General features: G+C 64.1%; 4 protein-coding genes across 5 annotated transcripts; 3 read left to right on the plus strand and 1 right to left on the minus strand.

Moving 5' to 3' along the window:
• The first annotated feature begins 395 nt into the window (after window positions 1-395).
• GOLPH3L (golgi phosphoprotein 3 like) lies at window positions 396-5,526 on the plus strand. 2 transcript variants are annotated; one of them, XR_014319147.1, is made up of 5 exons: window positions 396-1,124; window positions 3,503-3,634; window positions 3,799-3,913; window positions 4,353-5,068; window positions 5,115-5,526. XR_014319147.1 is itself a non-coding variant. In XM_082780637.1 (4 exons), the coding sequence occupies exons 1-4, from the start codon at window positions 963-965 to the stop codon at window positions 4,778-4,780; spliced, it is 837 nt and encodes a 278-aa protein (XP_082636763.1). In that variant the 5' UTR covers window positions 396-962; the 3' UTR covers window positions 4,781-5,526. The 2 variants fall into 2 exon arrangements, 1 of the variants encoding a protein (XP_082636763.1); XM_082780637.1 differs by having other exon boundaries at window positions 4,353-5,526.
• Window positions 5,527-6,453: 927 nt separating this feature from the next.
• Window positions 6,454-8,725, plus strand: ENSA (endosulfine alpha). The gene is made up of 3 exons (XM_082780648.1): window positions 6,454-6,625; window positions 6,920-7,045; window positions 7,756-8,725. Exons 1-3 carry the CDS (start codon window positions 6,569-6,571, stop codon window positions 7,924-7,926), a joined length of 354 nt encoding a protein of 117 aa, XP_082636774.1. The 5' UTR covers window positions 6,454-6,568; the 3' UTR covers window positions 7,927-8,725.
• A 2,600-nt stretch (window positions 8,726-11,325) lies between these two features.
• On the plus strand, window positions 11,326-16,109 carry MCL1 (MCL1 apoptosis regulator, BCL2 family member). The gene is made up of 3 exons (XM_082781061.1): window positions 11,326-11,997; window positions 14,085-14,332; window positions 14,694-16,109. The coding sequence occupies exons 1-3, from the start codon at window positions 11,349-11,351 to the stop codon at window positions 14,808-14,810; spliced, it is 1,014 nt and encodes a 337-aa protein (XP_082637187.1). The 5' UTR covers window positions 11,326-11,348; the 3' UTR covers window positions 14,811-16,109.
• Window positions 16,110-18,351: 2,242 nt separating this feature from the next.
• ECM1 (extracellular matrix protein 1) lies at window positions 18,352-23,625 on the minus strand. The gene is made up of 7 exons (XM_082780712.1): window positions 23,490-23,625; window positions 22,266-22,337; window positions 21,439-21,779; window positions 20,719-21,081; window positions 19,536-19,756; window positions 18,665-18,752; window positions 18,352-18,551 (listed from the first exon to the last, which is right to left on the minus strand). Exons 1-7 carry the CDS (start codon window positions 23,533-23,535, stop codon window positions 18,375-18,377), a joined length of 1,308 nt encoding a protein of 435 aa, XP_082636838.1. The 5' UTR covers window positions 23,536-23,625; the 3' UTR covers window positions 18,352-18,374.
• Window positions 23,626-24,386: the final 761 nt, after the last annotated feature.

Below are 24,386 nucleotides of genomic sequence, written 5' to 3' on the forward strand. Positions count from 1 at the left end.
TTGCACACTCCTTGCACACTCCTTGCACTCCTGCACAAGCAGCATGCCCCTTGCCTGCCTTGCACACCTCTTGCACAAGCACCACACACCTTGCAGAAGCAGAATGTCCCTTGCATGCCCTGCACATGCCTTGCACAAGCACTGTGAGCCTTGCACACCCTGCACATGCCTTGCACAAGCAGCACACTCCTTGCACACCCTGCATATGCCTTGCACAAGCAGCATGCCCCTTGCCTGCCTTGCGCACCTCTTGCACAAGCACCACACGCCTTGTACAAGCACCACGTGCCTCGCACAAGCAGCATGCCCCTTGCACACCCTGCACACGCCTTGCACAAGCAGCACGCCCCCTGCACGCTCCTTGCACGCCCCGCACACGCCTCGTCCCGGCCGCAACCGGCACCGCCCCCCCCGGGGCCGTCCCGGGCCGCCCCCCCCGTGCTCATTGGCGGCTCCGTTCTCCGGTGCCGGCCCCCCGCTGGCCTTTCCCGGAGCCCGGGGAGCTTTGGGCCGGCTTCGCTTCCCGCACCGGCCCCGAGGCTCCTTCCCCAGCCCCGTCCCTCGCCCCCGGCTGCTCTCCGGCCATCCCAGCGAGGCTCCGAGCTCAGCTCCTGGACACCCCGGGATAAACCCCGAGAAGAAGCCGGGCTGCACCCCGGGGGGGCTGCCACCGCTCCCCGGGTCTGAACCGAGCTCCTGACCCCATCACCAAGCCGGGGGTCCCCGGGGCGTGAAGGCTCGGTCGCCGTCCCGATGTCTCGCCAGCTCCGTGGAAGCGCGACCACCGGCTTCAACCCCATCCCGGGGCGACGGGCGGCAGCTCCCCGCCGGTGATTCCCGTCCAGCCATCGCTGCGATTCCCCGGGGAAACGGGGCGAAGGCTCCCCGACACCTCCGGAGGCCACCCGGGGGTCCCAGCCCCCTGCCCTCGTGCGTGGTCCTCGGCCCGGCCGCGGGTGGCGATGACGACGTTGACCCACCGGGGCCGCCGCACCGAGGCGGGTGGGAGCGTGGGCAAGAGGGTGGACGGCGAAGAAGAGAGGGACCCGGAGGACGATGACTCCAAAAGCACCCGCCTGACGCTGATGGAGGAGGTGCTGCTCCTGGGACTGAAGGACAAGCAGGTAAAGCAAGGCTGCAGGTCTTAAAGCGAGGCCACGGGTCTTAAAATGAGCAGTTTGTCCAAAAGCGAGGCTGCAGGTCTTCAAGTGAGGCTTTAGGGAAACCCACAGCCTCGTGTGGCAGCCCTGATGGCAGCGCAGAGATGCCCCGGTAACGTTTGCTCTTCGCCAAAACCCTTTGAGAAACGATGAGGGCAGGTTTTGAGGGAAGGGGGCAAGGGGACAGAAAGGGGCTGGAGCAGGATGAGCTCCCCGGTGGCTGCCGTTCCCTGCTCGAGCAGCGCCAGGGGCGATCGGGGCTCTTGGTTATCAGCCCCCACAGCGGGGCCGGCCCCGCTCGGCACCTTTCTGCTTCCTACACGGCAATGCCTGCATCTAGATCCCCTGGGGCACGGCAATACTGCCCCTCCCCTCCGCCAAAATGGGGAAAATGAGGCAAGGGGAGGCTCAGCAGGAGCCCGAGGCGCTTCCTGAGGCAGCAACAAGTGCAGAGGGGTGCGAGGTGCCTGTGCTCCCAGCCCCTGGGGCCCCGGTGGTCCTTGAATAATCCTGGGCAGGCACCTTATGCCCCCCAGCCCTGCTCTGGCCGTGGTTTTCTGGCAGGGACGGATGCGGCGGGGGGCTGAGGGCTTGGCAAGCTCAGCAGGGAGTTGCAGGAGAGCGGGATTACCCGGGGAGCATCACGCAAATAACTTGGGAGCAAATATTTGAGAGCAGCGTGGCACGGCTTCCTTCCTGCCTGGGCTACGTTGAGCATTCTTGCTGCGGTTTACGTATTCCTGGGAATGGCCCTGCAGCCACCAGGAAGCGAGGAGAGCACAAGAGATAAGAGAAGGACTTGTCTTACAATTTCTTCGTTTGTTTTTCGTCCTGTCCTTCCGTGTTTTGCCACCTGAAGGCAAGACGCAGGCAGCAGGCCTCACGGTCCACCCTCATGGTTTGATGAGCAGGGGAAAATTAAAAAATATAATAATGAAAAAGATGATTTTAGCCAAACCCAATGAGCCCACAGTGCAATTTCATTATTTTAAGTACCAGTCTGTCCACGTAGGGGACACTGGCTGCACCCCAGCATTCGTGACCAGTCTGATTTCAGGAGCTGATATTACCCAAGGAGCTTTCAATTTCTCTCATTTCAGCCCCCTTAAAATTTCTGGGGTGAAATGTGCCTTCCAGCCCAATGAACCGAAACCGTTGGTAACCTCCATGCCCTTTTTCAGAGAACTGGTTCCTAAAGGGCACATGCAAAGAAAAAAAACACCACAGTGCGTCTCCCGTGGAAGGAAATCAGCACGTCTTAGCAAAGACAAGCGTGAAGGGTTGCTTTGTCTTCGCTCACAAGGAAATGAAGAAGGCAAATAAAGGCTTTAATTTATTTTATGACTCCCTGTGCTGAGCAAGCTGAACAACCCGGTGTCCAGATGCGCTGTACAAACAGACACGCTGGGGACAGGAGGTTACCTGTACGGACTATAAAAGCTTCTACGCAGGAGGCCACAAGCTCTTGGCCTTCCTGTCTTGGGAAGGGCTTCTTGGGTTGCTTTGTCTTGGTCCCCCAGCTTGGTTAGAGCTGCCCTTTCCCCCCTTCCTCCCCATTTTCTTGAAGAAAAGCTCGAAGGAAAGGGAGCGAGGGCCAGGAACGGGGCACAGCACCCGGCCCCATCCACCCTTCAGGCACAGTGAGTTTGGGGCCATCCTGAATCTCTTCCACTGCAGTTGCAGCCTCAGCCCGTCTGCCACATGGTGGAGGCGGAGAAGAGGCCGTTCCCTTCATTCTGCAGCTGGCTTTTAAGCCTTGGGGTCCCTCATCCGGCCTCCAGACCTTCCCTTCCCAGACTGAGTACCCCATGCAACCAGCAGTCCCTCCAGGACCATGCTTTCCAGCCCCCTGCACCTTCTTGGTGCTCTGCCCAGCACCATACGGACTCGGGAGCCCCCATTTCTCAGGGCAGGGCTCCAAAAAGACCACTTGATGTGAAACATGTTGAGTTTGGTCTGGCTCAAGCGCTGCCCAGCCCATAGCAGCCCTTTCCATGAAGAAAGGAGTAGAAGGAATGGCCTCAAGTTGCACCAGGGGTGGTTCATGTTGGAAATGAGGAGACATTTCTACACAGTCAGGCACTGGGATGGGTTGTCCAGGGAGGTGGTGGGGTCACCGTCCCTGGGGGTGCTCAAGGAAAGGTTGGACGTGGTGCTTGGGGACATGGTTCAGTGGTGACAGTGGTGGTAGGGGGTGGTTGGACCAGAAGATCTTGGAGATCTTCTCCACCCTTTATGATTCTTTGATTCTGTGAGGGGATGTTGAGGGTGGGGGTCCCTGGACATGGCGGTGGGGCTCTGGCCGCCTGTCCCCAGTGTCACACATGTCCCTGTCCCCACAGGGCTACACCTCCTTCTGGAACGACTGCATCTCCTCTGGCCTGCGCGGCGGCATCCTCATCGAGCTGGCACTGAGGGGCCGCATCCAGCTGGAGCCCCTCACCGCCAGGAAGAAGCGGCTGCTGGACAGGAAGGTGATGGCAGCGATGGGGCCGAAGGGCTGAGGCGGTGCCATGGGTGCCGGTCATCCCGTGTGTCCCCCACACATGCATACACACGCCCCGCGGTGGCTTTGTGGCGTGCTTCAGTGCCTGCCCGCGTCCCAGCCTGATGGCTCCTGGTCCTTTTGGCCTCCCAGGTGCACCTGAAGTCGGACGCTCCAACTGGTGACATCCTGCTGGACGAGACCCTGCGGCACATCAAGGCCACGGAGCCTGCAGAAACGGTGCAGACCTGGATAGAGCTGCTCACGGGTAGGCCCAGCAAGAGGAGGCACAGAGTCATGGCGTGGGTTGCGTTGGGTTGCGTTGGGTTGGGTTGAGTTGAGTTGGGTTGGATTGGGTTGCGTTGGGTTGCGTTGGGTTGGGTTGCGTTGGGTTGCGTTGTTGGGTTGCGTTGGGTTGGATTGGGTTGCGTTGTGTTGGGTTGTGTTGGGTTGCGTTGGGTTGTGTTGGGTTGTGTTGAGTTGCGTTGGGTTGCATTGGGTTGGGTTGTGTTGGGTTGGGTTGGTGGGGAGCTCAAAGCCCACCTCATTCCTGCCCCCACCATGGGCACCACCCCTTCCTCCCCAGCCCCATCCAGCCTGGCCTTGGGGGCCCCCCCAGTGATGGGGCACCCACAGCTCCCCCAGGCAGCCTGGAGCTGAGCCAGGCTCCATCCACCCAGCCTCCAACATGGTTTATTTCTCCTCAGGGGAGACCTGGAACCCCTTCAAGCTGCAGTACCAGCTGCGGAACGTGCGCGAGCGCATCGCCAAGAGCTTGGTGGAGAAAGGCATCCTCACCACGGAGAAGCAGAACTTCCTCCTCTTCGACATGACCACGCACCCCGTCAGCAACGCCGCCGAGAAGCAACGCTTGCTCAAGAGGCTGCAGGAAGGCGTGCTGGAGCGCTGGGCGGGCGACCCGCACCGCATGGACCGCAGGACTCTGGCTCTCCTGGTACTCGCCCACTCCTCGGACGTGCTGGAGAACGCTTTCAGCAGCCTGACGGACGACCGGTATGAGGTGGCGATGAACAGGACCAAGGAGGTCCTTGATGCAGATCCAGAGGTGGAAGCTGCCAAAAACAGAGACACGGAGATGATCTGGGCCATCCTGGCGGCCTTCAACAAGGCTTGAGGCCCCGCAGGGTGGGCGGCGGAGCTTCGCCTGCCTCGACGTGAGGCCACGGGCTCCCTTGGCACGGGGTGGTGGTGAGCCCAGCTCTCCCTGCAGGGCTGGAGGGGGGCAGGAGGCCTCAGGACCGCTGCCAACAGAGGCTGCTGCCCCCAGGGAGCAGAGGTGACGGCCACCGGCGGTGCTGGATGCCTGCTGTGGCAGCACTGAGGCACCCCACCGGCCAAATCGCAATGGGAAGGGGCTCAGACCCCCCTCAGGAACAGCCCGGACCCTCTCCTTCCCCTGCGTGTGATTGCGGGGCGGCCCCGAGCCTCCGGGCTGTGCTGCCCTGCAGCTCTTTTCAAGAAGGGGATGAACTCACTGTGATTTTTATTTTTTTTTTTCCATTTTAATTATGATTAATTTCCTTCCTCCTCTGCCACTTGGACTCCCCGCCGTGGATGTGAACGTGTTTCTGGGTATTGAAGCCCCATAGCCTGCAGTCACGGCGGTTCCAACTGCTCCTTCTAATAAAAGGGTTTGGTGGTGGAAGGCAGGTCCTCGGTGCTGCTGGTGCCATGGGGACACCCCAAGCTGGGCTCCCGCACCCCACGGCTGCTCTGTGAGGCCCGGGGCTGTCCCCAGGGACGCAGATCCTCGTGGGCACCTTCTTGGGGTCACCAGGAAAGCAGCGGGTCGGTGCCGGTGCCTGCGGGGAGCGTGGGCAAGGAGCCCGCAGCACAACGGGGCGTCAGGATGGCACAGGACCATGGGGATAATGTAGGGTCATGGGGAAGTTTCAGGGCTATGGAGATGTTGTGGGACTTGAGAACATTACGGGCTGTGGGGACAGTGTGGGACATGGGGACACCGTGGGACATGGGGGCATTGTAGGACATGGGGATAAGGTAGGGCCATGGGAACGTTTCAGGGCTATGGAGACATTGTGGGACTTGAGAAAACTATGGGCTGTGGGGACAGTGTGGGATGTGGGGACAGTGTGGGGCATGGGGACCATGCAGGGACATGGGGACAGTGTGGTGCTAAGGGAAACTGGGACATCTGGGGGCTATGGAGACACTGCAGGACATGATAAAATGATGGGCCATGGGATCAGCGCAGGGCCATGGGGACACTGTAGGGCCGTGGGGATGTTATAGGGCCACAAGGCTGTGGCTGGGCCATGGGGACACTGTGGGGCCATGAGGCCAGATCAGGACGATGCCCCAGTGAGGACACTGGGAGCACTGGGGGACACTGGGAGGGGCAATGGGAGTGCTTGGGGACACTGGGGGTGTCAGTGGGGGTGCTTGGGGACACTGGGAGCACTGGAGGTACTGGGAGCACTGGGGGCACTGGGAGCACTGGGAGCTCTGAGGGCTCCAAGGGGCTTCTGCGACCCGCCAGGAGGCGCCCGGGCCTGCTCCTGTAGCCGAGCCGAAGCCCCGCCCCTCCCGCCCGCTCATTGGGTCCCCCGCCGCAATCCTTCTGTCTATTGGTTCTTTCCAGCGTCAATCAAGCTGAGGGGGTTCCGCCTTCCCGCTCAAGCTGCCTCACTTCCCATTGGCCCCCCACAGCTCCAGCCAGGGCGGCTAAGCCCCGCCCCTCTCCCCGCCCCACGCTGGCGCTGATTGGTTGGAGGTGATGTCAGCGCGCCCTCCTCCCCGCTCCCATTGGACGGCCGCCTGTCCGTCAGACTGCCGAGGCGGCAGGGGGCGGCAGCGGCCATTTTGGAGCAGAGAGCGGGGCCGGGCGGCGCGGAGGCAGCGCGGAGGCAGCGCGGATCCACCGGGGTCGCCGCTCCCCGCCATGGCCGCCCCGCTCGGCACCGGCACCCGCACGGAGGAACCCGGGCAGGAAAAACAGGTGGGAACCCCCTCGGCGAGCCCTCCTGCCTCCCTATTGGCTGGGCAGCGCGTCAATCTTCCCCTCCCGGCTGGCTGATTGCTTGCTGCCGCTGTCCATCTGAGTAACGCCGGCGTCTCATTGGCTGCTGGGCAGGAGGGGGGGGAGGAGGGACTTCCGGGAGGGGCGGGGAAAAGGGTAACTTGTGTGGAGGGGGCGCGCGGGGGGTTGTGGGATACTGGGGGTGTGGGGCTGGGGGCCCTCAGACCCCCCTCAGACCCCCCAGACCCCCTTCAGCCCCTTCTCGTTTTCCAGGATGCGCAGGAGAAGGAGATCGCCCACCCTGAGCGAGCGGAGGAGGCGAAGCTGAAGGCGAAATACCCCAACCTGGGCCAGAAGCCCGGAGGCTCCGACTTCCTGATGAAGAGGCTGCAGAAAGGGGTATTCACGGCCCGGCCGCGGCCTCTGCGGCCTTCCCCAGGCTCTGGGCCTGTGCAAAAGGCAGGGGGGAACGGCAGCGAGTCAGGCAGCTGCACCTCAGCACAAAACCTCACTGTACTCCCTGGAAAAGCAATGAAATCCTCCTCCCAGAGTCATCTGTAGCTGCTGGGGTTGCTGCTGCTGGCTCTCCTTGCAGAGGCTGGGGCAGGAAACACAAATCCCTTTGGAGCTCCCCAGCTCCGAACACGCCGGGGCTTCCACTCCTGCTGACGGCCGTCCCCGCGGCCTCTGCGTGTGCTCTGTCACCGACACAAACGCTGGGGATGTCGGTTTTAGGTGCCAGTTCCTAAAGCAAGCCAAAAAAAAAAAAATAATGAGGGTTACTTCATTGCTTGGCACACAGCTGGCTTTTTTCCCTGCTGGGTTTCGGCTGCAGGATCCTGTCTGCGACCTGCGTGGCGCCAGCAGAAGCCCTGCCGCGGGCCAGGCTGTGCTCCCTGGGGCAAAAACCCTGCCTTTGTGCCAGCAGGATGAGCGAAATCAGCTGTTCCTTTCCCCTCGTCGTCTGGTTTTGTGTGCCAACCCTGGCAGCCCTGTAAAGAATCTCATTTCTGGCCCCACACACAGGTCTCGGCCGTGCCCCGCCGCTCGGCTGCGAGTGCTGCAAACCTCTGCAAATTAACCCACCCTCCCTCTCTTCTCTTTTTCAGCAAAAATACTTCGATTCCGGCGACTACAACATGGCCAAGGCGAAGATGAAGAACAAGCAGCTGCCCAGCGCGGGGCCTGACAAGAACCTGGTGACGGGAGACCACATCCCCACGCCGCAGGACCTCCCGCAGAGAAAATCCTCGCTTGTGACCAGCAAGCTGGCCGGGTAGCCTGCGCTCACAGGCTGTTTTATTTTTATTTTTTCCCCTGTTTTTCCTTTTTCTTTTGGTTAATTGGATTGAACTTCACTCTACCGTAGGGCTGGGAGCACCAGAATCCACGTAGTTTATGAGTATTTACAGCAAACACACACCAAACCCTAGGAGAGGTGTCGGAGGCTGGTTTGCTGCCTTCGTTTTCACCCCGTTGGGAACCATCCCTGCTTGCAGAGAGGATTTTTTTGGTTTATTTTTTTTTTTTCCTCCCCTCTTGCCTTTTTGTTTCAGGCTTGATAAACAGAACGAGGGCAGCGCCGTGGCTGCAGCCTGCGGGGCGCCACGTGCTCAGCACGCGGTCGTAGTAGGGTCAGCGGAAGGGCCCCGAGGGCTGCGCTGATCCCATCCCGAGCTCTGTCCCCGTTCCAGAGGCGAGGGGAGGGCGAGCGGACGCCGTTGGCTTTAGGGATTCCCCTTTGGGACAGGAGAGAAACCGCAGGAGGGAGGCAGCGGGCGGCACAGGTACGGCTTCCCTCGGGCATGTGCCGAGCACCGGCACCACCGGGGCTGCTCTCGACGCTCACATTTGCTGCTGGGGGGTCCGGAGAGACCCCAAACGAGGGGATTTCCCCTCCGTGGGGTCGAGGAGCGGAGTGGGGACAGGCGAGCCACGTCCTCGGCTCCCCTCCGGTCCCTGCGTGGCCCGGTCAGGGCAGCAGCTGCGCAGCCTCCTCGTGCTCCGCCGCCTGTCCCAGCTGTGTTTGTAAATAGATAACGAATCGTATATATAAAAATATATCTAATTTTGTACTTCTTCATCTCCCCTCTTTTCTAGCGTGCCGCGCTTGTAAAAAAATAAATAAATAAATAAAAGGGGGAAGGAAGAAAAAAAGGCAAGGTAGGGAAAAAGGCAAAGTGGGGGCAGGGAGGGGACAGCTCGGCCACCACGACTTCCCCCAGAGCAGGAGGAGGAAGCGACGGTGACGCCAGAGGATGAGAAGCAGCCAGAGCAGCTCCGGAACGTGACTGCGGCGTGGCAAGGGGTCACGTCCCCACCTCAGGGTGTCCTGGGGCATTTTTGGGGGCTCCTGTGGGGTTTCTTTGAGGCAGGAGGGGCTGAGGGAGCTGAGCGCTAAGGGGGGGGGCAGGTGAAAAACTTGTGGGGTTTCAGCGGGTTGGCTGAGCAAGGCTTGGCCATAATTCATCCCCCTTCTTTGGGGGGGGGCTGAAACACCCCTGTACCCCCCTGTAGGGTACTGGGGGCCATTTGGGACACCCAGACCTGTCCCTTTTTGCCGAGCTGCCCCATTAACATGACATTAATCAGCTGAGCAGCCCGGGGGGGCACCGGGAGGGGCATTTTTCCCCTCCAGCCTTCCAAACGAGCACCGGGGCTTCCTGGTGCCCCCCACTCCCCGTTTCCCCCCCCCCTTTTGGCCTTTTTTACGATCCCCACCCCAAAGCCGGGGCCGGGACGCGCTGTTCCAGCCGGGTTTGTTTGTGCCGCGCAGCTTGGCACCGCCGGGCGCTGCCGGAACAAACCCAGCTCGCCTCCCGCTGCTCCCGCTGCCAAGAATTCGCTTCCCCCACAAGGACGCGTTCCCTGGGGCCGCGGGAAGGGGTTTTGGGGTTGGGATTTGCCTCGCCGGCCCCCGGAGCAGCCCCGTCCTGCTGCTTATGGGGTCAAAGGGGAGGCGGCAATGGGGTTGGGGCACGTGGGGTGGGCGCACGTCCCCAATTCTTTGACGATTTGGGGCAAAAGTGCGTCAGGGCAGTGGGGACAAGGCGTAACCGCAGCTTCCTCCTCCACTGTCCCCGCCTGACGCTCGGGGTTGGTGACTTGGGGACTTGGCAGCGCTTTGGGGCCCCCAAAACCCCGGGGTTCTTGGCCTAGGCAGCTCCTCGGGCTCCTCGCTGCCCCACCTGGAGGAGAAAACCCCATCCCAGGGGCTCTTGGGGTTTCCTCCCCACACCTTTTATCCCCCGTGGAGTTTCCCCCATCCCGCAGCGGGGTCGGGCAGGGATTCCCCCGGCCCTTTTTTGGGGGGGCTGGTGGCTTTCCTCGCCACCCCAAGGAACCGGGACGCGGCCCCGTGCCCGGTGTCCCGCTTTCATCACGTCGCGGTGACGCCGGGGCTGACGTTGCCCCGAGGACGCCGGTGGCCTTTGGACGGGGTGGCAGCGGGGCACGGCCTCACCTCCCCAAGGGGGGGCACGATATGGGGGCGAATTTTGGCCCCCGTTTGCAGCATCGTGCCCCCCTTCAGGCAGAAAATCCCATTGAGGATTTTGGGGTGTGTGGGGGGGAGCCCCAAAGCCCCTCAGTTGCGTGGATTCACAGCGGGATGGGGACACCGGGGACAAAGGGGCACTGGGGATGGGGTCACGGGGACATAGGGCACCAGGGATGGGGTTTATGGGGACAAGGGGACACCAGGGATGGGGACATGAGAGAAGAGGGGATAATGGGGACAAGGGGGCACCAGGGATGGGGATGTCAGGGGTGTGGGGGCACTGGGGATGGGGGGGCACCGGGGATGGGGGATAATGGGGATGGGGGGCACTGGGGCTGGGGGTAATGGGGGTGAGGGGGCACTGGGGCTGGGGACATGAAGGGTGTGGGGGCATTGGGGACATGTGGGTAGTGAGGATGGAGGCACTGGGGATGTGGGGGCACCGGGGATGGGGATAATGGGAACGAGGGAGGTGTGGGGACATGAGAGAAGTGGGGCTAATGGGGATGGGGGCTAATGGGGATGGGGGCTAACGGGGACATCGGGCACTGGGGATGGGGGTAACGGGGACATGAGAGAAGTGGGATAACGGGGGTGGGGGATAACGGGGATATCAGGGGTGCGGGGACATCAGGGGTGTGGGGGCACTGGGGGTGGGGGTAATGGGGACGAGGGGGTCACTGGGGCTGGGAACATGAGGGAAATGGGGATAATGGGCATAGGGGATAACGGGGACGAGGGGACACCGGGGGTGGGGACACCGGGACCGTGCGTGTCCGGGGGGGGGGGCACGGGCAGAGCCCAGCACCCACGTGGCGCCTCCCCCGTCCCTTTCTCCTCCGACCCCATTCGGGGGTCCCCAAACCCCCCCCGGTGCCCACCCCCACCCCCACCCCCAACCCCTCCTGGGGGGCTGAGGACGTGGCGGGGGGGGGGGGGGGGGGGGGGGGGGGAGCGGGGCCGCGACAAGAGAACGGGGAGGGCGGAGGGGGGGGGGGGGAGGGGAACCAGGATCCGGCCCCGGGAGGCGGAGCCCGGCCGGAAGCGGAACCGGCTTCGCCCCCCCCCCGTCCCCACCCCCCCGTTGGCGTCACGGCTCCCATATAAGCGGCCTCCTCCCGCCCTCCCGGCCCCGCTCCTCGAAGCCGTTTAGCCGCTGCCCGGTGTGCGGGGGGGGGGGGGGCGGCTTCTCCGGTAGGCGCCATGTTCGCCCTGCCGCGCAACGCCCTCATCGGCTTCAACCTCTACTGCGGCGGCGGCACCGGGCCCGGAGGAGGCCCCGGAGGAGGAGGAGGAGGAGGAGGGGGAGGCCCGGTCTCAACGGGGGGGACCCCGGCCCCGCCGTCCCCCCCCCCCTCCCCCTCCTCCTCCTCCTCCTCCTCTCCCCCTTCCCCTCACGCCGCCGCCGCCGCCGCCCCCCCCCGCTCCCGGTTCCCGGCGGCTCGCGGCGCCCCCTGCTCGCTGCTGATTGGCTCCGCCGCCGCTCCTCGCTCGCTGATTGGCTCCGCCGCTCCCCGGTCGCCGCCGTTGTGGAGCCCCGAGGAGGAGCTGGACGGCTGCGAGCCCGAGGCCGAGCTGGGAGGGCCCGGAGGAGGAGGAGGAGATGGGGGGGGGTCTCTACCGGGGACCCCCCCGGAGTTACCCGCGGATGAGCTGAGGCAGGACTCGTTGGAATTGATCCTCCGGTATCTCCGGGAAGCGGCGGGGGAAACGGAACCGGGCTTGAAAAAGTTTTTTCCGGGCCTTTTGGGAAGGCCCGGGGGGGCGGGGGACGGAGTGATGGAGAAAGCGCTGGAAACGCTGAGGAGGGTGGGGGACGGAGTCATGGAGAAACACGAGCTGGCCTTCCAAGGTGAGTTACCGGGGCTTAACGGGGGTTTACCGGGGTCTACCGGGGGTTAACGGGGTTTAACGGGGGTCTACTGGGGCCTACAGGGGGTTAACGGGGTTTAACGGGGGTCTACTGGGCTCTACCGGGGCTTAACGGGGGTCTATCGGGGGTTATCGGGGTTTAACGGGGGTCTGCTGGGGCCTACAGGGGGTTAACGGGGCTCTACCGGGGTTTAACGGGGGTTAACGGGGGTCTACCGGGGGCTGGGAGGGCCCCCCTGGAGCCCAGCGCGTTAAAAACGGCCAAAAACGAAAGTGAACTTTGCCCGAAATGGGGGGGGGTTGGAAACTGGCCGGGGCTGCAGGGCGCTGATAACCCGGTTACCGATTAAACGGGGCGCGCCCGCGCTCCTGGCCCCGAGCCCGGTGGTTTTACCGGAATCCACCCCAAAAAATTCCACCCCCATCCCACTCAGCCGGTCCCGAAATAGACCCCAAAAAACTCAGCCCCGGTGGTCCCGGGTGAGGAGGTGGCGGAGGTGTTGGTAACCCCTCGTCCATGGGGAGAAGGGGGGGGAAATTGGGCAAATTTGGGGTGTTTTGCTGCATTTTGTGGGCTATTTTTTAGGGAGTGGTGAGAATGGGTAATTTTGGGCGGGTTTCCTGGAATTCTGGGGGCGAGTTTTTTGGGGAGAAGTGGAAATTTCGGAGAGGCTTCCCAGAACTCGGACGCAAGTTTTTGGGGGGAGCGGCGAGAACGGGGAAATTTGGGCTGGTTTCTTGGAACTTGGAGGCGAGTTTTGGGGGAGTGGTGAGAATGGGTCTTTTTGGGTCGGTTTTGTGGATTTTAGAAGTGAGCAATTCGGGGACTGGAAAAAAAAAACGACCAAAAGGGGCCGGTTTTGCTTAACTTGGAGAAAATCTTAGGGATGGAGGAGATTGGACCATTTTGGGCTGGTTTTGTGGAATTTGGAGGCGAGTCCTTGGGGACCGGGCAGAATTGACCATTTTGGGGTGGTTTTGTGGAACTCGGATGTGAATTCTTGGAGGCCTTTGAGAACTGCCCATTTTGGGTCAGTTTTGTGGAACTCGGAAGTGAGCCCTTGGATGGGGAAGAACCGACCATTTTGGGCTGGTTTCACGTAGCTCAGAAGTGAAACTTTTTAAGCCCAGCAAGAACCAAGCGTTTTGGGCCCTTTTAGCGTAACTCAGCCATAAATCCTCAGGGACCGGCGAGATCTGACCGTTTGGGGTCAGTTTTGTGGAAATCGGAGGCGAGTTCTCAGGGACCAGCGCGAATTGACCATTTTGGGTCAGTTCCATGGAATTCAGAGGCGAGTCCCCGGGGAGCGGTGGGAACTGCCCATTTTGGGTCAGTTTTGTGGAACTCGGAAGCGAGCCCCCGGGGACGGGGCGGAACCGACCATTTTGGGGCTGCTTTCCCAGAACCCAGCAGCGGGATTTTTTTCAGACCAGCACGTACCAACCCTTTGGGGTCAGCTCCACGGGGATGGGGGAGATTTGACCATTTTGGGCTGGTTTCACCCAACTCAGAAGCGGGCTCCCGAGCCAGCTGGCGGCGAGACGCCGCCCCTCCCGCAGCAGGATGTTGCACTTTTAAAAAATGCAAAGGGTTTCGAGCCGGCCCCCACCCCTTCCCTCATCGCCCTGCTGGGCGAGATTTTTGGGGTTTCACCACCCCGGCCAAATTTTTGGGGTGCTGGCAAGGAAACCACGCTCAGGGGGGCGAGGGGGGGAGCGCGGGGGTCACCGGGAGCTGGCCGTTGAGGACTGGGGACGTTCCCTTCGTGCGTGCAGAAAAGGAACTGGCTGCAGGGAGGCTTCCTGCGGCTTTGAGCAATAACAAGCGCTGCCTTTCGGTTTCGGAAGGGTTTGTTTGCTTATTCATGAGGGAGGGGGGCACCGCAGGTCGCGCCGGGGAATTTTTGTGGTTCCGCTCGCTGCACCCACCTTCACGCCAGTGCCAAGCCTCAGGGCCGGCCCCCCGGATCCCTCATGGGGTGTGGGGGGGAATAACTAGAAGTTTGTTTTTTTTTTCTGCCTGTTTTGCCTTTTTTTTGCGAGTCTCTGAGCCAGCCTCTCTTGCAGGAATGCTTCGGAAGCTGGAAATCAAGAAGGAGGAAGACCTGCAGGCCGTGGGTGAGGTGGCGGCCCACCTCTTCAGCGACGGGGTGACCAACTGGGGCCGCGTCGTCACCCTCATCTCCTTCGGCGCCTTCGTCGCCAGGCACCTGAAAAGCGTCAAGCAGGAGAAAAGCATCGGCTCCCTGGCCAGGATCATCACGGACGCCCTCGTCTCGTCCAAGCGCGAGTGGCTCGTGAGCCAGGGAGGCTGGGTGAGTCACGCCGCCCGGCCCCAGCCCCGCCGGCCTTTGATTTATTTATTATTTCTTTCGGAACAATCCGATCTTTTCCTATTGCCCTCGCCCCCGCCGGGTGACAGCCGCATGTGTCAGCGGAACGCGGGATGAGTCACAGTTCCAGTTAAAACCACAGCCAGGGCGCCGGGGAGGCAGCAACGCCTTTCCCCTAGCTGCTCGGGGCGGCCCTGACCCCAAAACGCAGCCCTACACCCGGGAGGAGGCGGTGGCGGCCCCAAAACGAAGCCGTGCGGGGTTCCCCGTGGCCCTGGCGGCTCCGGGAGTGCCGTGGCAGGGAGGTGACGGTGCCTTGTTGCCTTCTGTTCCCCCCCCCCAGGAGGGTTTCGTCGACTTTTTCCGAGTGGAAGACCTGGAAGGCAGCATCAGGAACGTGCTGATGGCGTTCGCGGGAGTGGCAGGACTGGGAGCGAGCTTGGCCTACATGATCCGGTGAACCCCCGGCACGCCGCAGAGGTGCGGAACTCTGGGTGGCCCGGCTCTGCGTCGTGGAGCTGGCGAGCTTCCTCCTGCGGGCGTATTTCTGAAGCTGAGACTCGAGCGACCCCCCAGGAGAACCCCCAGGCCTCCCCCGAGCAATCCTTTCCTCCGAAGGAAGGCGTGCGCCGGTCGGATTGCGAGGGGACCCATGAGGATTATCGCTTTTGGGAGCGGAAAGCGGGAGAAGTTTGGTCGACGGGCTCGGTTTGAGAGCCCGAGTGGACTGCTTCGGTTTTACCCCGGAGTTTTTAGCCTCGCCCGGACTGAAGCCCTCTTGGGTTTGGCGTGGTGGGAGCGAGATATTCAGAGCTTGGCGCTCCTGGGGAGAGCAGCTCCTCTGTCAGAGCTTCGAGTGCGAGCCCGGCGCCGCCTCGGGAAGGAGCGGAGCCACCCCGGGGCTGGCAGCAGGTGGCAGGGAGGCGGCGGAGCGGGGCCGGCGCGGCGCGGTGACCGCAGGCAGCTGCTGCCCCGTCTGACTGCTCTCGCTGCGCCACAGGCAGGTTAAAAATAGGGAGTGCACTTTGTGGGTATTTACAAAAAACACAACAAAACAACAACAAAAAAAAAGAGCCATGGGGCGGAGAAAGCTGTAAAGAAGCTGTAAATACTTCCAAGCTGTAGGATATGTACATTTTTTTACCGAGCTAGCAGTGCAGAGGCAGGGGGGTTGAGCGTGATGGAGCTGCTTACGGGCACGCCGTGCTTCGTCCCTCGTGTGGTTGTAGCAAAGCCTTCGGCCTCGACGCCGAGTGAGCTCTTCAGAGATGCACCCGAGCCAAATTGCCAAGGAGCAGCAGACTGGGGGGGCTCGCGTTGTGCCCACAGCTTGCTGGCGACACTTGGTGTTCCTGTTTATTTTTATCTCCCTTTTTTTTTTGGGGTTTTCTAGCTCCTTCGAGTAGATGGGGAAGTTGGTATCAGTTCCTTCCTTCTCTCCCCTCTAATCTTGATCCCGTAAGCAGGGAGTGGAGCGAAGCTGGTATTTGAATGTGAATGTTCTGCAGCAGAATCCAAAACCCGGTGCCTCCACCAGGGCCAGCCCCAGCCGTGGATCGGTCGGGTCCTGGGGCAGCTCAGCCTCGCAGAATGGGGCCCTGAGCAAGTGAGAGGGGAGAGAAGGTGCCTACGGTGCTTGACCTGCAGCCTGAGCGATGCCTCACGCAACCGTGAGCGGGGAGCTGGAGGGCAGCGCTCGCCAGGCCTGCTTGTGTGCTGAGCAAGCACTTAGTTCTGCCAATAAATGTTTTCTGTTCGATCCCCTGGCATGGAACTTGCCCTTTCCTGGGAAAGGAGCGGGGTGTGCGAGCAGAGCAAGGGCCTTCAGCGCTCCTCTGGTGTTAAGGGAGCTCGGCTGCTGCTGCCCTGGGGATCCCCTTGGCAGAAAACCACCCCCCAGGACCCTGCCTTTGCTTCTCGAGGCCTTCCCCAGCTGGGAACTTCCTCGGAGGTGGGGAAAATCCACGAGCGGCTGCCTCTGAGAGCTGCTGGGGTGGTGGAGGAGCTGCAGCCGCCTGGCTGTGGCCACGCTGGACTCGGGCTGGGGGCTCAGCGGCGGCCGCCTCGGTTTTTGATGCTGGGGGGAGCCCCGCAGCGGGGCCCTGCAGCTGCAGCCGGGCTTTCGGGGCTGCGGGGAGGGCCTCAGCCTCCTGCTTCCCTTCCTGGAAACCGAGGGGGAGGGAGCGGAGCTTCCCCTGCCCCGCGGCTTTTCGGAGAAGCCCGGCCGCGTTCCGCGAACGCCCGCGGAAGTACCGGGGGGGGGGATGGGGAGCGGGCGGGGAGGGCCCTGAGGCCCCGGGAACCGCCCACGGGAACGGGGAGGGCCCTGAGGCCACTGGAGCTGGGCCCTGAGGCCTCGGGAGCCGCTCACGGGCCCCGGTTCGAGCAGAGGAGGCCCCGGGGAAGCTGAGGGGGGCGGCGGGGCCCGGCCCGGTGCAGGCCTCGGGGTCAGGTGCAGGCCTCGGGTCCGGTGCAGGCCCCGCTAGGCCGCGGCCTCCCCCCGTTGCCATGGAAACGCGGCACTTCCGGGAAGGGGCGTGGCCACGCCCCCCTCCGTCCCTCCCAGCTGGGCTATTTCTGCCCGGCCCCGCCCAGCAACAGCGCCAGCCAATGGCGCGCGCTCACGTGACCGCTTCCAGGAACCCGCGCCCATCCCCCCCCCACGTCCCCCGCCCCTCCCCCCCCCACACCCGCGCGAGACCGCGTGGGGAGCGGTCACGTGACGGGGGCGTCGGGGGGCGGGGCCTGCAGCTCCTGGGAGGGGCGGGGGAGGGCAGCCCAGTCTGTACTGGTGGCCCCAACTGGTGGCCAGTGGCCCATACTGGTGTCCCCAACTGGTGTCCCAAATCCCGTACTGGTGTCCTGTACTGGTGTCCAGTGTCCCGTACTGGTGTCCCCAACTGGTGTCCCATACTGGTCTTCTGTGTCCCGTACTGGTGGCCCAAACTGGTGGCCCAAAGCCCATACTGGTGTCCTGTACTGGTGTCCAGTGTCCCATACTGGTGTCCCAAACTGGTGTTCCATACTGGTGTCCCATACCAGTGTCCCTTACTGGTGCCCCAACTGGTGTCCCATGTCCCTTACTGGTATCCCATACTGGTGTCCCATACTGGTGTCCCATTCTGGTGTTTTATACTGGTGTCCCATACAGGTGTCCTGTACTGGTGTCCCAAACTGGTATCCTATACTGGTGTTCTGTACTGGTGTCCCATACCAGTGTCCCTTACTGGTGTCCCATACTGGTGTCCCATACCAGTGTCCCATACTGGTGTCCCTTACCAGTGTCCCATACTGGTGTCCCAAACTGGTGTTCCGTACTGGTGTCCCATACTGGGACCCATGGGCCACAATGGGGGAGGAGGGGGGGCAGGATCACTCCCTGACAGCCCCCCCCAGCAGAGGGTGCTGTGCTCCAGGGAGCCTACTGGGAGCACTGGGAGGGGCTGCAGGGCACTGGGGGGGCACTGGAAGCACCGGTGGGGGGGGGGGGGGGGGGGTAGGGCACTGGGAGCACTGGGAACACTGGTGCCCCCAAACACCTTTTCCAGTGCTCTGCAAAGCCAGATTTTGAGCGGGGGGGGGGTTGGAACTACCAAAAGTGCCCTCAACCCCCCCCGAACCCCCCCAAAATCCCCCAAATCCCCCCCAAGAGCTCGCTGTACGTGGGGTGGGATTGGGAAGGGTACTGGGGCTACTGGGAGGCCGGCACTGGGGTTACTGGGAGGACTGGGAGGGATCCGGTTGGGGTCAGCGGCGCCGTGGGGGGGGGCCCCACGGGGCCCGCCCCGGACACGCGTGGGTGCGGGCCTGGGCGCACCCCGCTCCACAAACACAGCGGGACCCAACCCCGCTGCGACACCCCACAAACACGCACACGCCCGGCACACCCCAAAAACACCCCCCCCAACCCCAAAAACACCCCCCCAACCCCAAAAACACCCCCCCAAAAACCCCCAAATCCCCCCCCCCAGCCGCAAACAAAACACGACTCCCCCCCGGGAGCAGGTTGAGGCCTCGCGTCCTTTTATTGCCCCTGGGCCCTACTGGGGGTGGTCGGGGGCCGGGGGGGCACGGCGGCGGCTAAGGGGACCCCCCCCAGGTAACGCTCGGCGAAGCAGCGGTGCCGTTCGGGGCCCCCCCGCGAGCAGCAGGCCCGGGGGTCCCGCCAGGAGCCGCAGAGCTCGTCGATGCTTTGGGACAGCTGTGTGGGAGATAATTCATTAAATCATTAATTAATTCATTAATTAGAGGGACGGTCATCAAGGCGGGAGGGGTAAAAATAAGAATTTGGCCCCCCCACAAAATAATATTCACCTGTTCCTCCGCGCAGGGGCTTTGCTCCTCGGGGGGCAACGCGCAGCAGGAGGAGGTGACGGCCTCCAGCAGCTCCGGTACCGGCCGTCTGGGGGGGGGCATTAATTTTGGGGGGGGTCCCGTGTCCCCTCTCTGTCCCCCCCCCCAGCCGCGACCCCCGGTGTTCATTCAGTGGGTGGGGGATGAGGGGTTTGGGGGGGGTTTGGGGGGCGTGGGAGGGTCCTGAGGGGGATGGGAAGGGAAATGGGGGGGTCCCTGGGAGGTTTTTGGGGGGGGAAATGGGGGGGGACCCATGGATTTTTAGGGGAGGGGGATGGAGAGATGGGGGGGGGTCCCAGGGTTATGGGGAGGGCGTCCTGTGGCTATGGGGAGGGGCAGGGAGATGTTGGGGGGGGTCCCAGGATTATGGGGAGAGGGGAGGGGGGTCCCGGGGTTATGGGGAGGGGGTCCTGGTGCTATGGGGGGGGGGCAGGGAGATGTCAGAAGGGGCCTGGAGTGATGGGGAGGGGGTCCTGTGGTTATGGGGAGGGGGTCCCAGGGTTACGGGGGGGGGTCCTGGGGTTATGGGGAGAAGGTCCCGGGGCTATGGGGGGGGGCAGAAGGGCATTCTGGGTGCTATGGGGAGGGGGTCCCAGGGTTATGGGGAGGGGGTCCCAGGGTTATGGGGAGGGAGGGGGTCCTGGGGTTATGGGGTGAGGGAGGGGAGGTCCCGGGGTTATGGGGGGGGGGGGCAGAAGGGCGTCCTGGGGCTATGTGGAGGAGGTCCTGGGGTTATGGGGAGGGGGTCCTGGGGTTATGGGGAGGGGGTCCCGGGGATATGGGGTGAAGGAGGGGGGTCCTGGGGTTATGGGTGCCCCCCCCCACCACCCACCTCTTGCTGAGCAGCCTGATGGGGCCGCAGAGGGTGCGCAGCATGGCGGGGCCCAGCCGGGCCAGGCTGACGTTGTGCAGCTCGCGGTCGTAGGCAGGGTGGGGGGCGGCGGCGGCGAAGCAGCGGCTGCGGGCACGGCCCCCCCCCCGCTGGCAGCAGCGGTGCTGTCCCATCTTCACCGCCCCTTCCTCCCGGCAGTAGCGATCCAGGCCCTTCTGCCACTGTGGGGGGGGCCACGGGGGTTGGGGGGAATTGTCCTCGGCCGTCCCCACCCCGGCCACCAGCACCATGGGGACACCCCCCCCCGCCACCACTACCAGCAAGGACTCGGGGTGCTCAGATAGCCCAGGACCCTCCTGGGACAGCCGGAGCTCCCCCTCAGGACAGCATCATGTCCCCCTCCCCGCCACCCCAATGATATCAGGACAGCAGTGTCACCCCCCCAGGACACCTGGGACACCCCCCGGGACACCAGTGACACCCCCCAAACAGCTGTGGCACCCCCCCAGGACATCTGTGTCACCCCCCCGGCCTTTGGTGCCACCCCCAAGACACTCGTGTCACCCCTTGGGACAGCTGTGCAACCTCCCCAGGACCCTTGGGACACCCGTGTGACCCCCCCGGGACACCTGTGCTACCCCCAAGACAGCTGTGCCACCTCTGGGGACACCCATGACACCCCCTAGGATACCCATGTCACCTGTGTCACCCCTTAGGGCAGCCATGTCACGCCCTAGGACACCCACAACACCCCCTAGGGCACCCACGTCACCCGCCAGGACACCCATGCCACCCCTGGGGACACCCACGACACCCTCTAGGGCACCCATGTCACCTGTGTCACCCCCCTAGGGCACCCATGTCACCCCTTGGGACTCCCATGTCACCCCCTAAGACACCCGTGTCACCCCTTAGGGCACCCATGCCACCCCGGGGACACCCATGCTACCCCCTAGGACACCCATGTCACCCCTTGGGACTCCCATGTCACCCCCAGGACACCCACATCACCCCCAGGACACCTGTGTCACCCCTGGGGACACCCATGCCACCCCCAGGACACCCAGGACACCCTTGGGGACACCCATATCACCCCCTAGGGCACCCACACCACCCCCTAGGCCACCCATGTCACCCCTTGGGACACCCACGCCACCCCATGTCCCCGTCCCCTGACACTCACGGCGGCGCGGGCGCACTCGAGGCCGGTGCCGTTGTTGCAGCAGCGGCTGAAGTCGCGCTCCAGGCGGGTGTGGAAGCGGGCGCGGGGCCCGGGGAGGCCGCGGGGCCCGGGCCGCAGCCCCCGCAGGCGGCAGATGTTGTCCATGTTGGCGGCCGTGGGCTCACCGGGGGGGAAGGAAGGCTCGTGGGCCACGTCCCAGACGGTCACCTCGGTCACTTGGGTGACGTGGGTGGCGGCGGTGGCGGCGGCGGTGGCGTCGGTGAAGCAGCGGCGCCGCGCGGCCCCGTGCCGGCGGCAGCAGTGGAACTGGCGCGTCTTCACCCCAAATTCGTCATCGCAGAAGGTGTCCAGGACATCGGTCCACTGCGAGGGGGGGGAAAATGGGACAATAGGGATGGGATCACCCCGATATAGGGCCATGGAGGGGTTTGGGGTCTGGATTTGGGGTCGGATGGGATCACCCCGATATAGGGCCACGGAGGGGTTTGGGGTCTGGATTTGGGGTCGGACGGGATCACCCCAATATAGGGCCACGGAGGGGTTTGGGGTCCGGATTTGGGGTCAGACTGGATCACCCCGATATAGGACCACGGAAGGGTTTGGGGGTCAGACGGGATCACCCCAATATAGGTCCACAGAAGGGTTTGGGGTCCGGATTTGGGGTCGGAACGGGATCACCCCGATATAGGGCCACTGGAGGGGTTTGGGGTCGGGACTCACAGCGCGGCGGGCGCAGGGCAGCGGGGCCGGGCGGCGGCAGCAGCCGTCGAGGCGAGGCCAGAAGGCGTCGAGGGCTTCCACCTGCCGGCGGAGGTGGGCGAAGGCGGCGGGGGGCAACGAGGGCCGGGGGGCTCGGGGCAGCAGGGTGGGGGCGCGGCAGTGCCGGGCCAAGGCGTCGGGAAGGGGCCAAGCCGGGGGGAAACCCTCCAAGGTGCTGCCCCACGACGAGGCGCCGAAAGCGTCGACGGAATCCGGGGACGATGGCGCCCGGGGTCTGGGGGGGTTTTTGGCCGCGTCCATCACCCCGGGGGGCAGCTCGATGTCCTGCTCCTCCTGCATCACTGCGGGGACGGCGACAAGGAGGGGGGGACACAAGGGGATGGGGGGGTGTGTGGGCATGTGGCCCTGTTGCAAGCACGCGTTGCCCACCCCAAAATGGCAACCCTATATGCATGACCCCCCCCAACCCCGGTCCTGGGTGTCCCTGTGGTCCCAGGTGTCCCCCCCCCCATTTTTTTTCCCTGGCCCCGTGTCCTCCTGTCCCCTCCTGTCCCTTCCTGCCCCCATACCCCAGCTGTCCCCTTGTCCCCTCCATCCCCTTAAATCCCTGTGTCCTCCCCCAGTCCCCGTGTCCTCCCCCCATCCCCATGTCACCCCCCATCCCCATGTCACCCCCCATCCCCGTGTCACCCCCCATCCATGTCCCCATCGCTGGGAACCCCCCCTGCGTCCCCCAACCCCTTGTCTCATTCCCATTCCCGTCCCCATCCCTGCCCCTGTGTCCCCATATGTGTGTCCCCCCCCCAGTGCCCCCCGTCCCCACTCACCCTGCTCGATGTCATAGGGATGCTGTGGGATCAGCTGCTCCTGCACCACAGGGTGGCGGGGCTTCAGGGCCGCTTTTGGGGACAGGGGGACAATGAGCACAGCCCTCGTCTCCCCCCCCCACCCGGCAGAGACCCCACAAACTCACCCCCACCCCCCCCATCCCGCAGCCGGGGGTAGGGCGGGGGCAGGCGGGGACCGGGGTAGGAAAAGGGGAAGTGACCCTAATGCCGGGGGGGGACATGGGGGCTGGGAAGGGACACGGAGGGGATGGGGAAGGGACCCTAAATGGGCTGCAAGGGGACCCAGGTGACCGGGAGGGGACCCAGGTGGCCCAAAAGTGCCCCAGGTGGCCAGGGAGGGGTCCCAGGTGGCCAGGAGGGGACACAAGTGGCTGGGAGGGGACCTGGGGTGGCCAAAAAGGGGACAAAAAGGGGCTGGGAAGGGGCCACTAAGTGGCTGGGGAGGGGACTCAGGTGGCTGGGAGGGTCTCCAGGTAGCCCAAAAGTGCCCCAGGTGGCCAGGGAGGGGTCCCAGGTGGCCAGGAGGGGACACAAGTGGCTGGGAGGGGACTGGGAGTGGCCAAAAAGGGGACACAAAGTGGCTGGGAGGGGACCCGGGTGGCCAAGCAGGGCCCTGGGTGGCTGGGAGGGGACTGGGAGGGGACAAACAGGGGCCACAAAGTGGCTGGGGAGGGGACCTGGGTGGCCAGGAGGGGACCTGGGTGGCCAGGGAAGGGACCCAGGTGGCCAGGGAGGGGTCCCAGGTAGCCAGGAGGGGACCCAGGTGGCCGGGAGGGGACACAAGTGGCTGGGAGGGGTCTTGGGGTAGCCAAACAGGGGCCAGAAAGTGGCTGGGGAGGGGACTCAGGTGGCCAGGAGGGTCCTCAGGTAGCCCAAAAGTGCCCCAGGTGGCCAGGGAGGGGTCCCAGGTGGCCAGGAGGGGACACAAGTGGCTGGGAGGGGACCTGGGGTGGCCAAAAAGTGGCCAAAAAATGCCTGGGGATGGAACCCGGGGTGGCCAGGAGGGTCCCCAGGTAGCCCCAAAGTGCCCCAGGTGGCCAGGGAAGGCTCCCAGGTAGCCCAGCAGCGCCCCAGCTACCAGGAGGAGGACACCCCCCCCCAAAAAAAAACACCCCCGGTTGTTAACCCTGAGGGTGTCCCCGTCCCCCCCCCGTCCCCAAGTCCCGTCCCGGCCCCGCTGGCGGTGGCAGCCGCGGGACTCACCGGCGGTGCCGAGGAGGAGGAGGAGGAGGAGGCCGAAGGCGGCCATGGCGGCGGGCGCTGTGGGGCCTCCGGCGGCTCCTCCGCCTTTTGTAGGGCCGGGGCGGCGCGGGGCCTCATCCCGCGGGCTGAGTCACGGCCCTGACGTCGCGGCGGGGGCCACGGGGGGGGCACCTTGGCCCCCACCTCACCCCTTCACCCCCCCCCCCCCACCCAAGGGTGCACACCCCCCCCCCCGGGCAGGGCCCGGCCGCGGCCTTGTGGGGTCAAAGCCAGGGGCCACCGGCACAACCGGCCTGGCCGGTGGCTTACTGGTGGCACTGGGAGTACTGGGGGGCAGCGCGGTGCCCCCCCCTTTCCCTTCACCAGTTGTCCCAAACAACCCCCCCCCCCTCATTTTTTCTCCCCCCCCCCCCCCCCCGTTGCCTTTCGGACCCCTGCGTCAAAGCGGGGCGGATTTTTGTGGTTTTTGCCCCGTTTCGGCCATGCCCCGCCCGGTGACTCACCCCCCCCCCCCTCTTTTTTGGGCACTGGCACGGGGACAGGGTGGTGGGATTGGGACTTGGGGGGGGGGCACCTGCATCAGGACCCCCCCCCAAACCCATCCTAGGGGTGGCTTCAGCCTCGTGTCCCCCCCACCCCAAAAAAAAACCACCTTGGGGACAAAGGAGGTGACCCCCCCCAGGGTCACACGACCTCGGTCACGTCCCTTAACCCCAAGAATGTGAGGGGGGGGGCCCCCAAAAAATTCCCCCCCACACTTTGGAAATGGGGGGGGGCACAGAGGGGCTCCCCCGGCTCACCCACACCCCGCTGGGGTGCTGACCCCGCTCCCAGCATTGGGGGGGGGGCACAGGGAAGGGGGGGGGGGGCACCCCAAATTTTGGGTCGGTGCCCGCA

The sequence above is a fragment of the Aythya marila genome (assembly GCF_965140915.1).
Source record: "Aythya marila genome assembly, chromosome: 29".
NCBI lineage: Eukaryota > Metazoa > Chordata > Aves > Anseriformes > Anatidae > Aythya > Aythya marila.

Bases quoted from the DNA above. Each gene is read 5' to 3' on its own strand.
- ECM1 (XM_082780712.1), bottom strand. From the start codon at position 23,535: ATGGCCGCCTTCGGCCTCCTCCTCCTCCTCCTCCTCGGCACCGCCG. The intron at 21,082-21,438 runs GTGAGTCCCGAC...CCCCCCTCGCAG, and splicing joins TGCCCTGCGCCCGCCGCGCT to TGGACCGATGTCCTGGACAC. The intron at 19,757-20,718 runs GTGAGTGTCAGG...CCCCCCCCACAG, and splicing joins TCGAGTGCGCCCGCGCCGCC to TGGCAGAAGGGCCTGGATCG.
- ENSA (XM_082780648.1), top strand. From the start codon at position 6,569: ATGGCCGCCCCGCTCGGCACCGGCACCCGCACGGAGGAACCCGGGCAG. The intron at 6,626-6,919 runs GTGGGAACCCCC...CTCGTTTTCCAG, and splicing joins AACCCGGGCAGGAAAAACAG to GATGCGCAGGAGAAGGAGAT. The intron at 7,046-7,755 runs GTATTCACGGCC...TCTCTTTTTCAG, and splicing joins TGAAGAGGCTGCAGAAAGGG to CAAAAATACTTCGATTCCGG.
- GOLPH3L (XM_082780637.1), top strand. From the start codon at position 963: ATGACGACGTTGACCCACCGGGGCCGCCGCACCGAGGCGGGTGGGAGC. The intron at 3,635-3,798 runs GTGATGGCAGCG...TTGGCCTCCCAG, and splicing joins AGCGGCTGCTGGACAGGAAG to GTGCACCTGAAGTCGGACGC. The intron at 3,914-4,352 runs GTAGGCCCAGCA...ATTTCTCCTCAG, and splicing joins CTGGATAGAGCTGCTCACGG to GGGAGACCTGGAACCCCTTC.
- MCL1 (XM_082781061.1), top strand. From the start codon at position 11,349: ATGTTCGCCCTGCCGCGCAACGCCCTCATCGGCTTCAACCTCTACTGC. The intron at 11,998-14,084 runs GTGAGTTACCGG...CCTCTCTTGCAG, and splicing joins ACACGAGCTGGCCTTCCAAG to GAATGCTTCGGAAGCTGGAA. The intron at 14,333-14,693 runs GTGAGTCACGCC...CCCCCCCCCCAG, and splicing joins TCGTGAGCCAGGGAGGCTGG to GAGGGTTTCGTCGACTTTTT.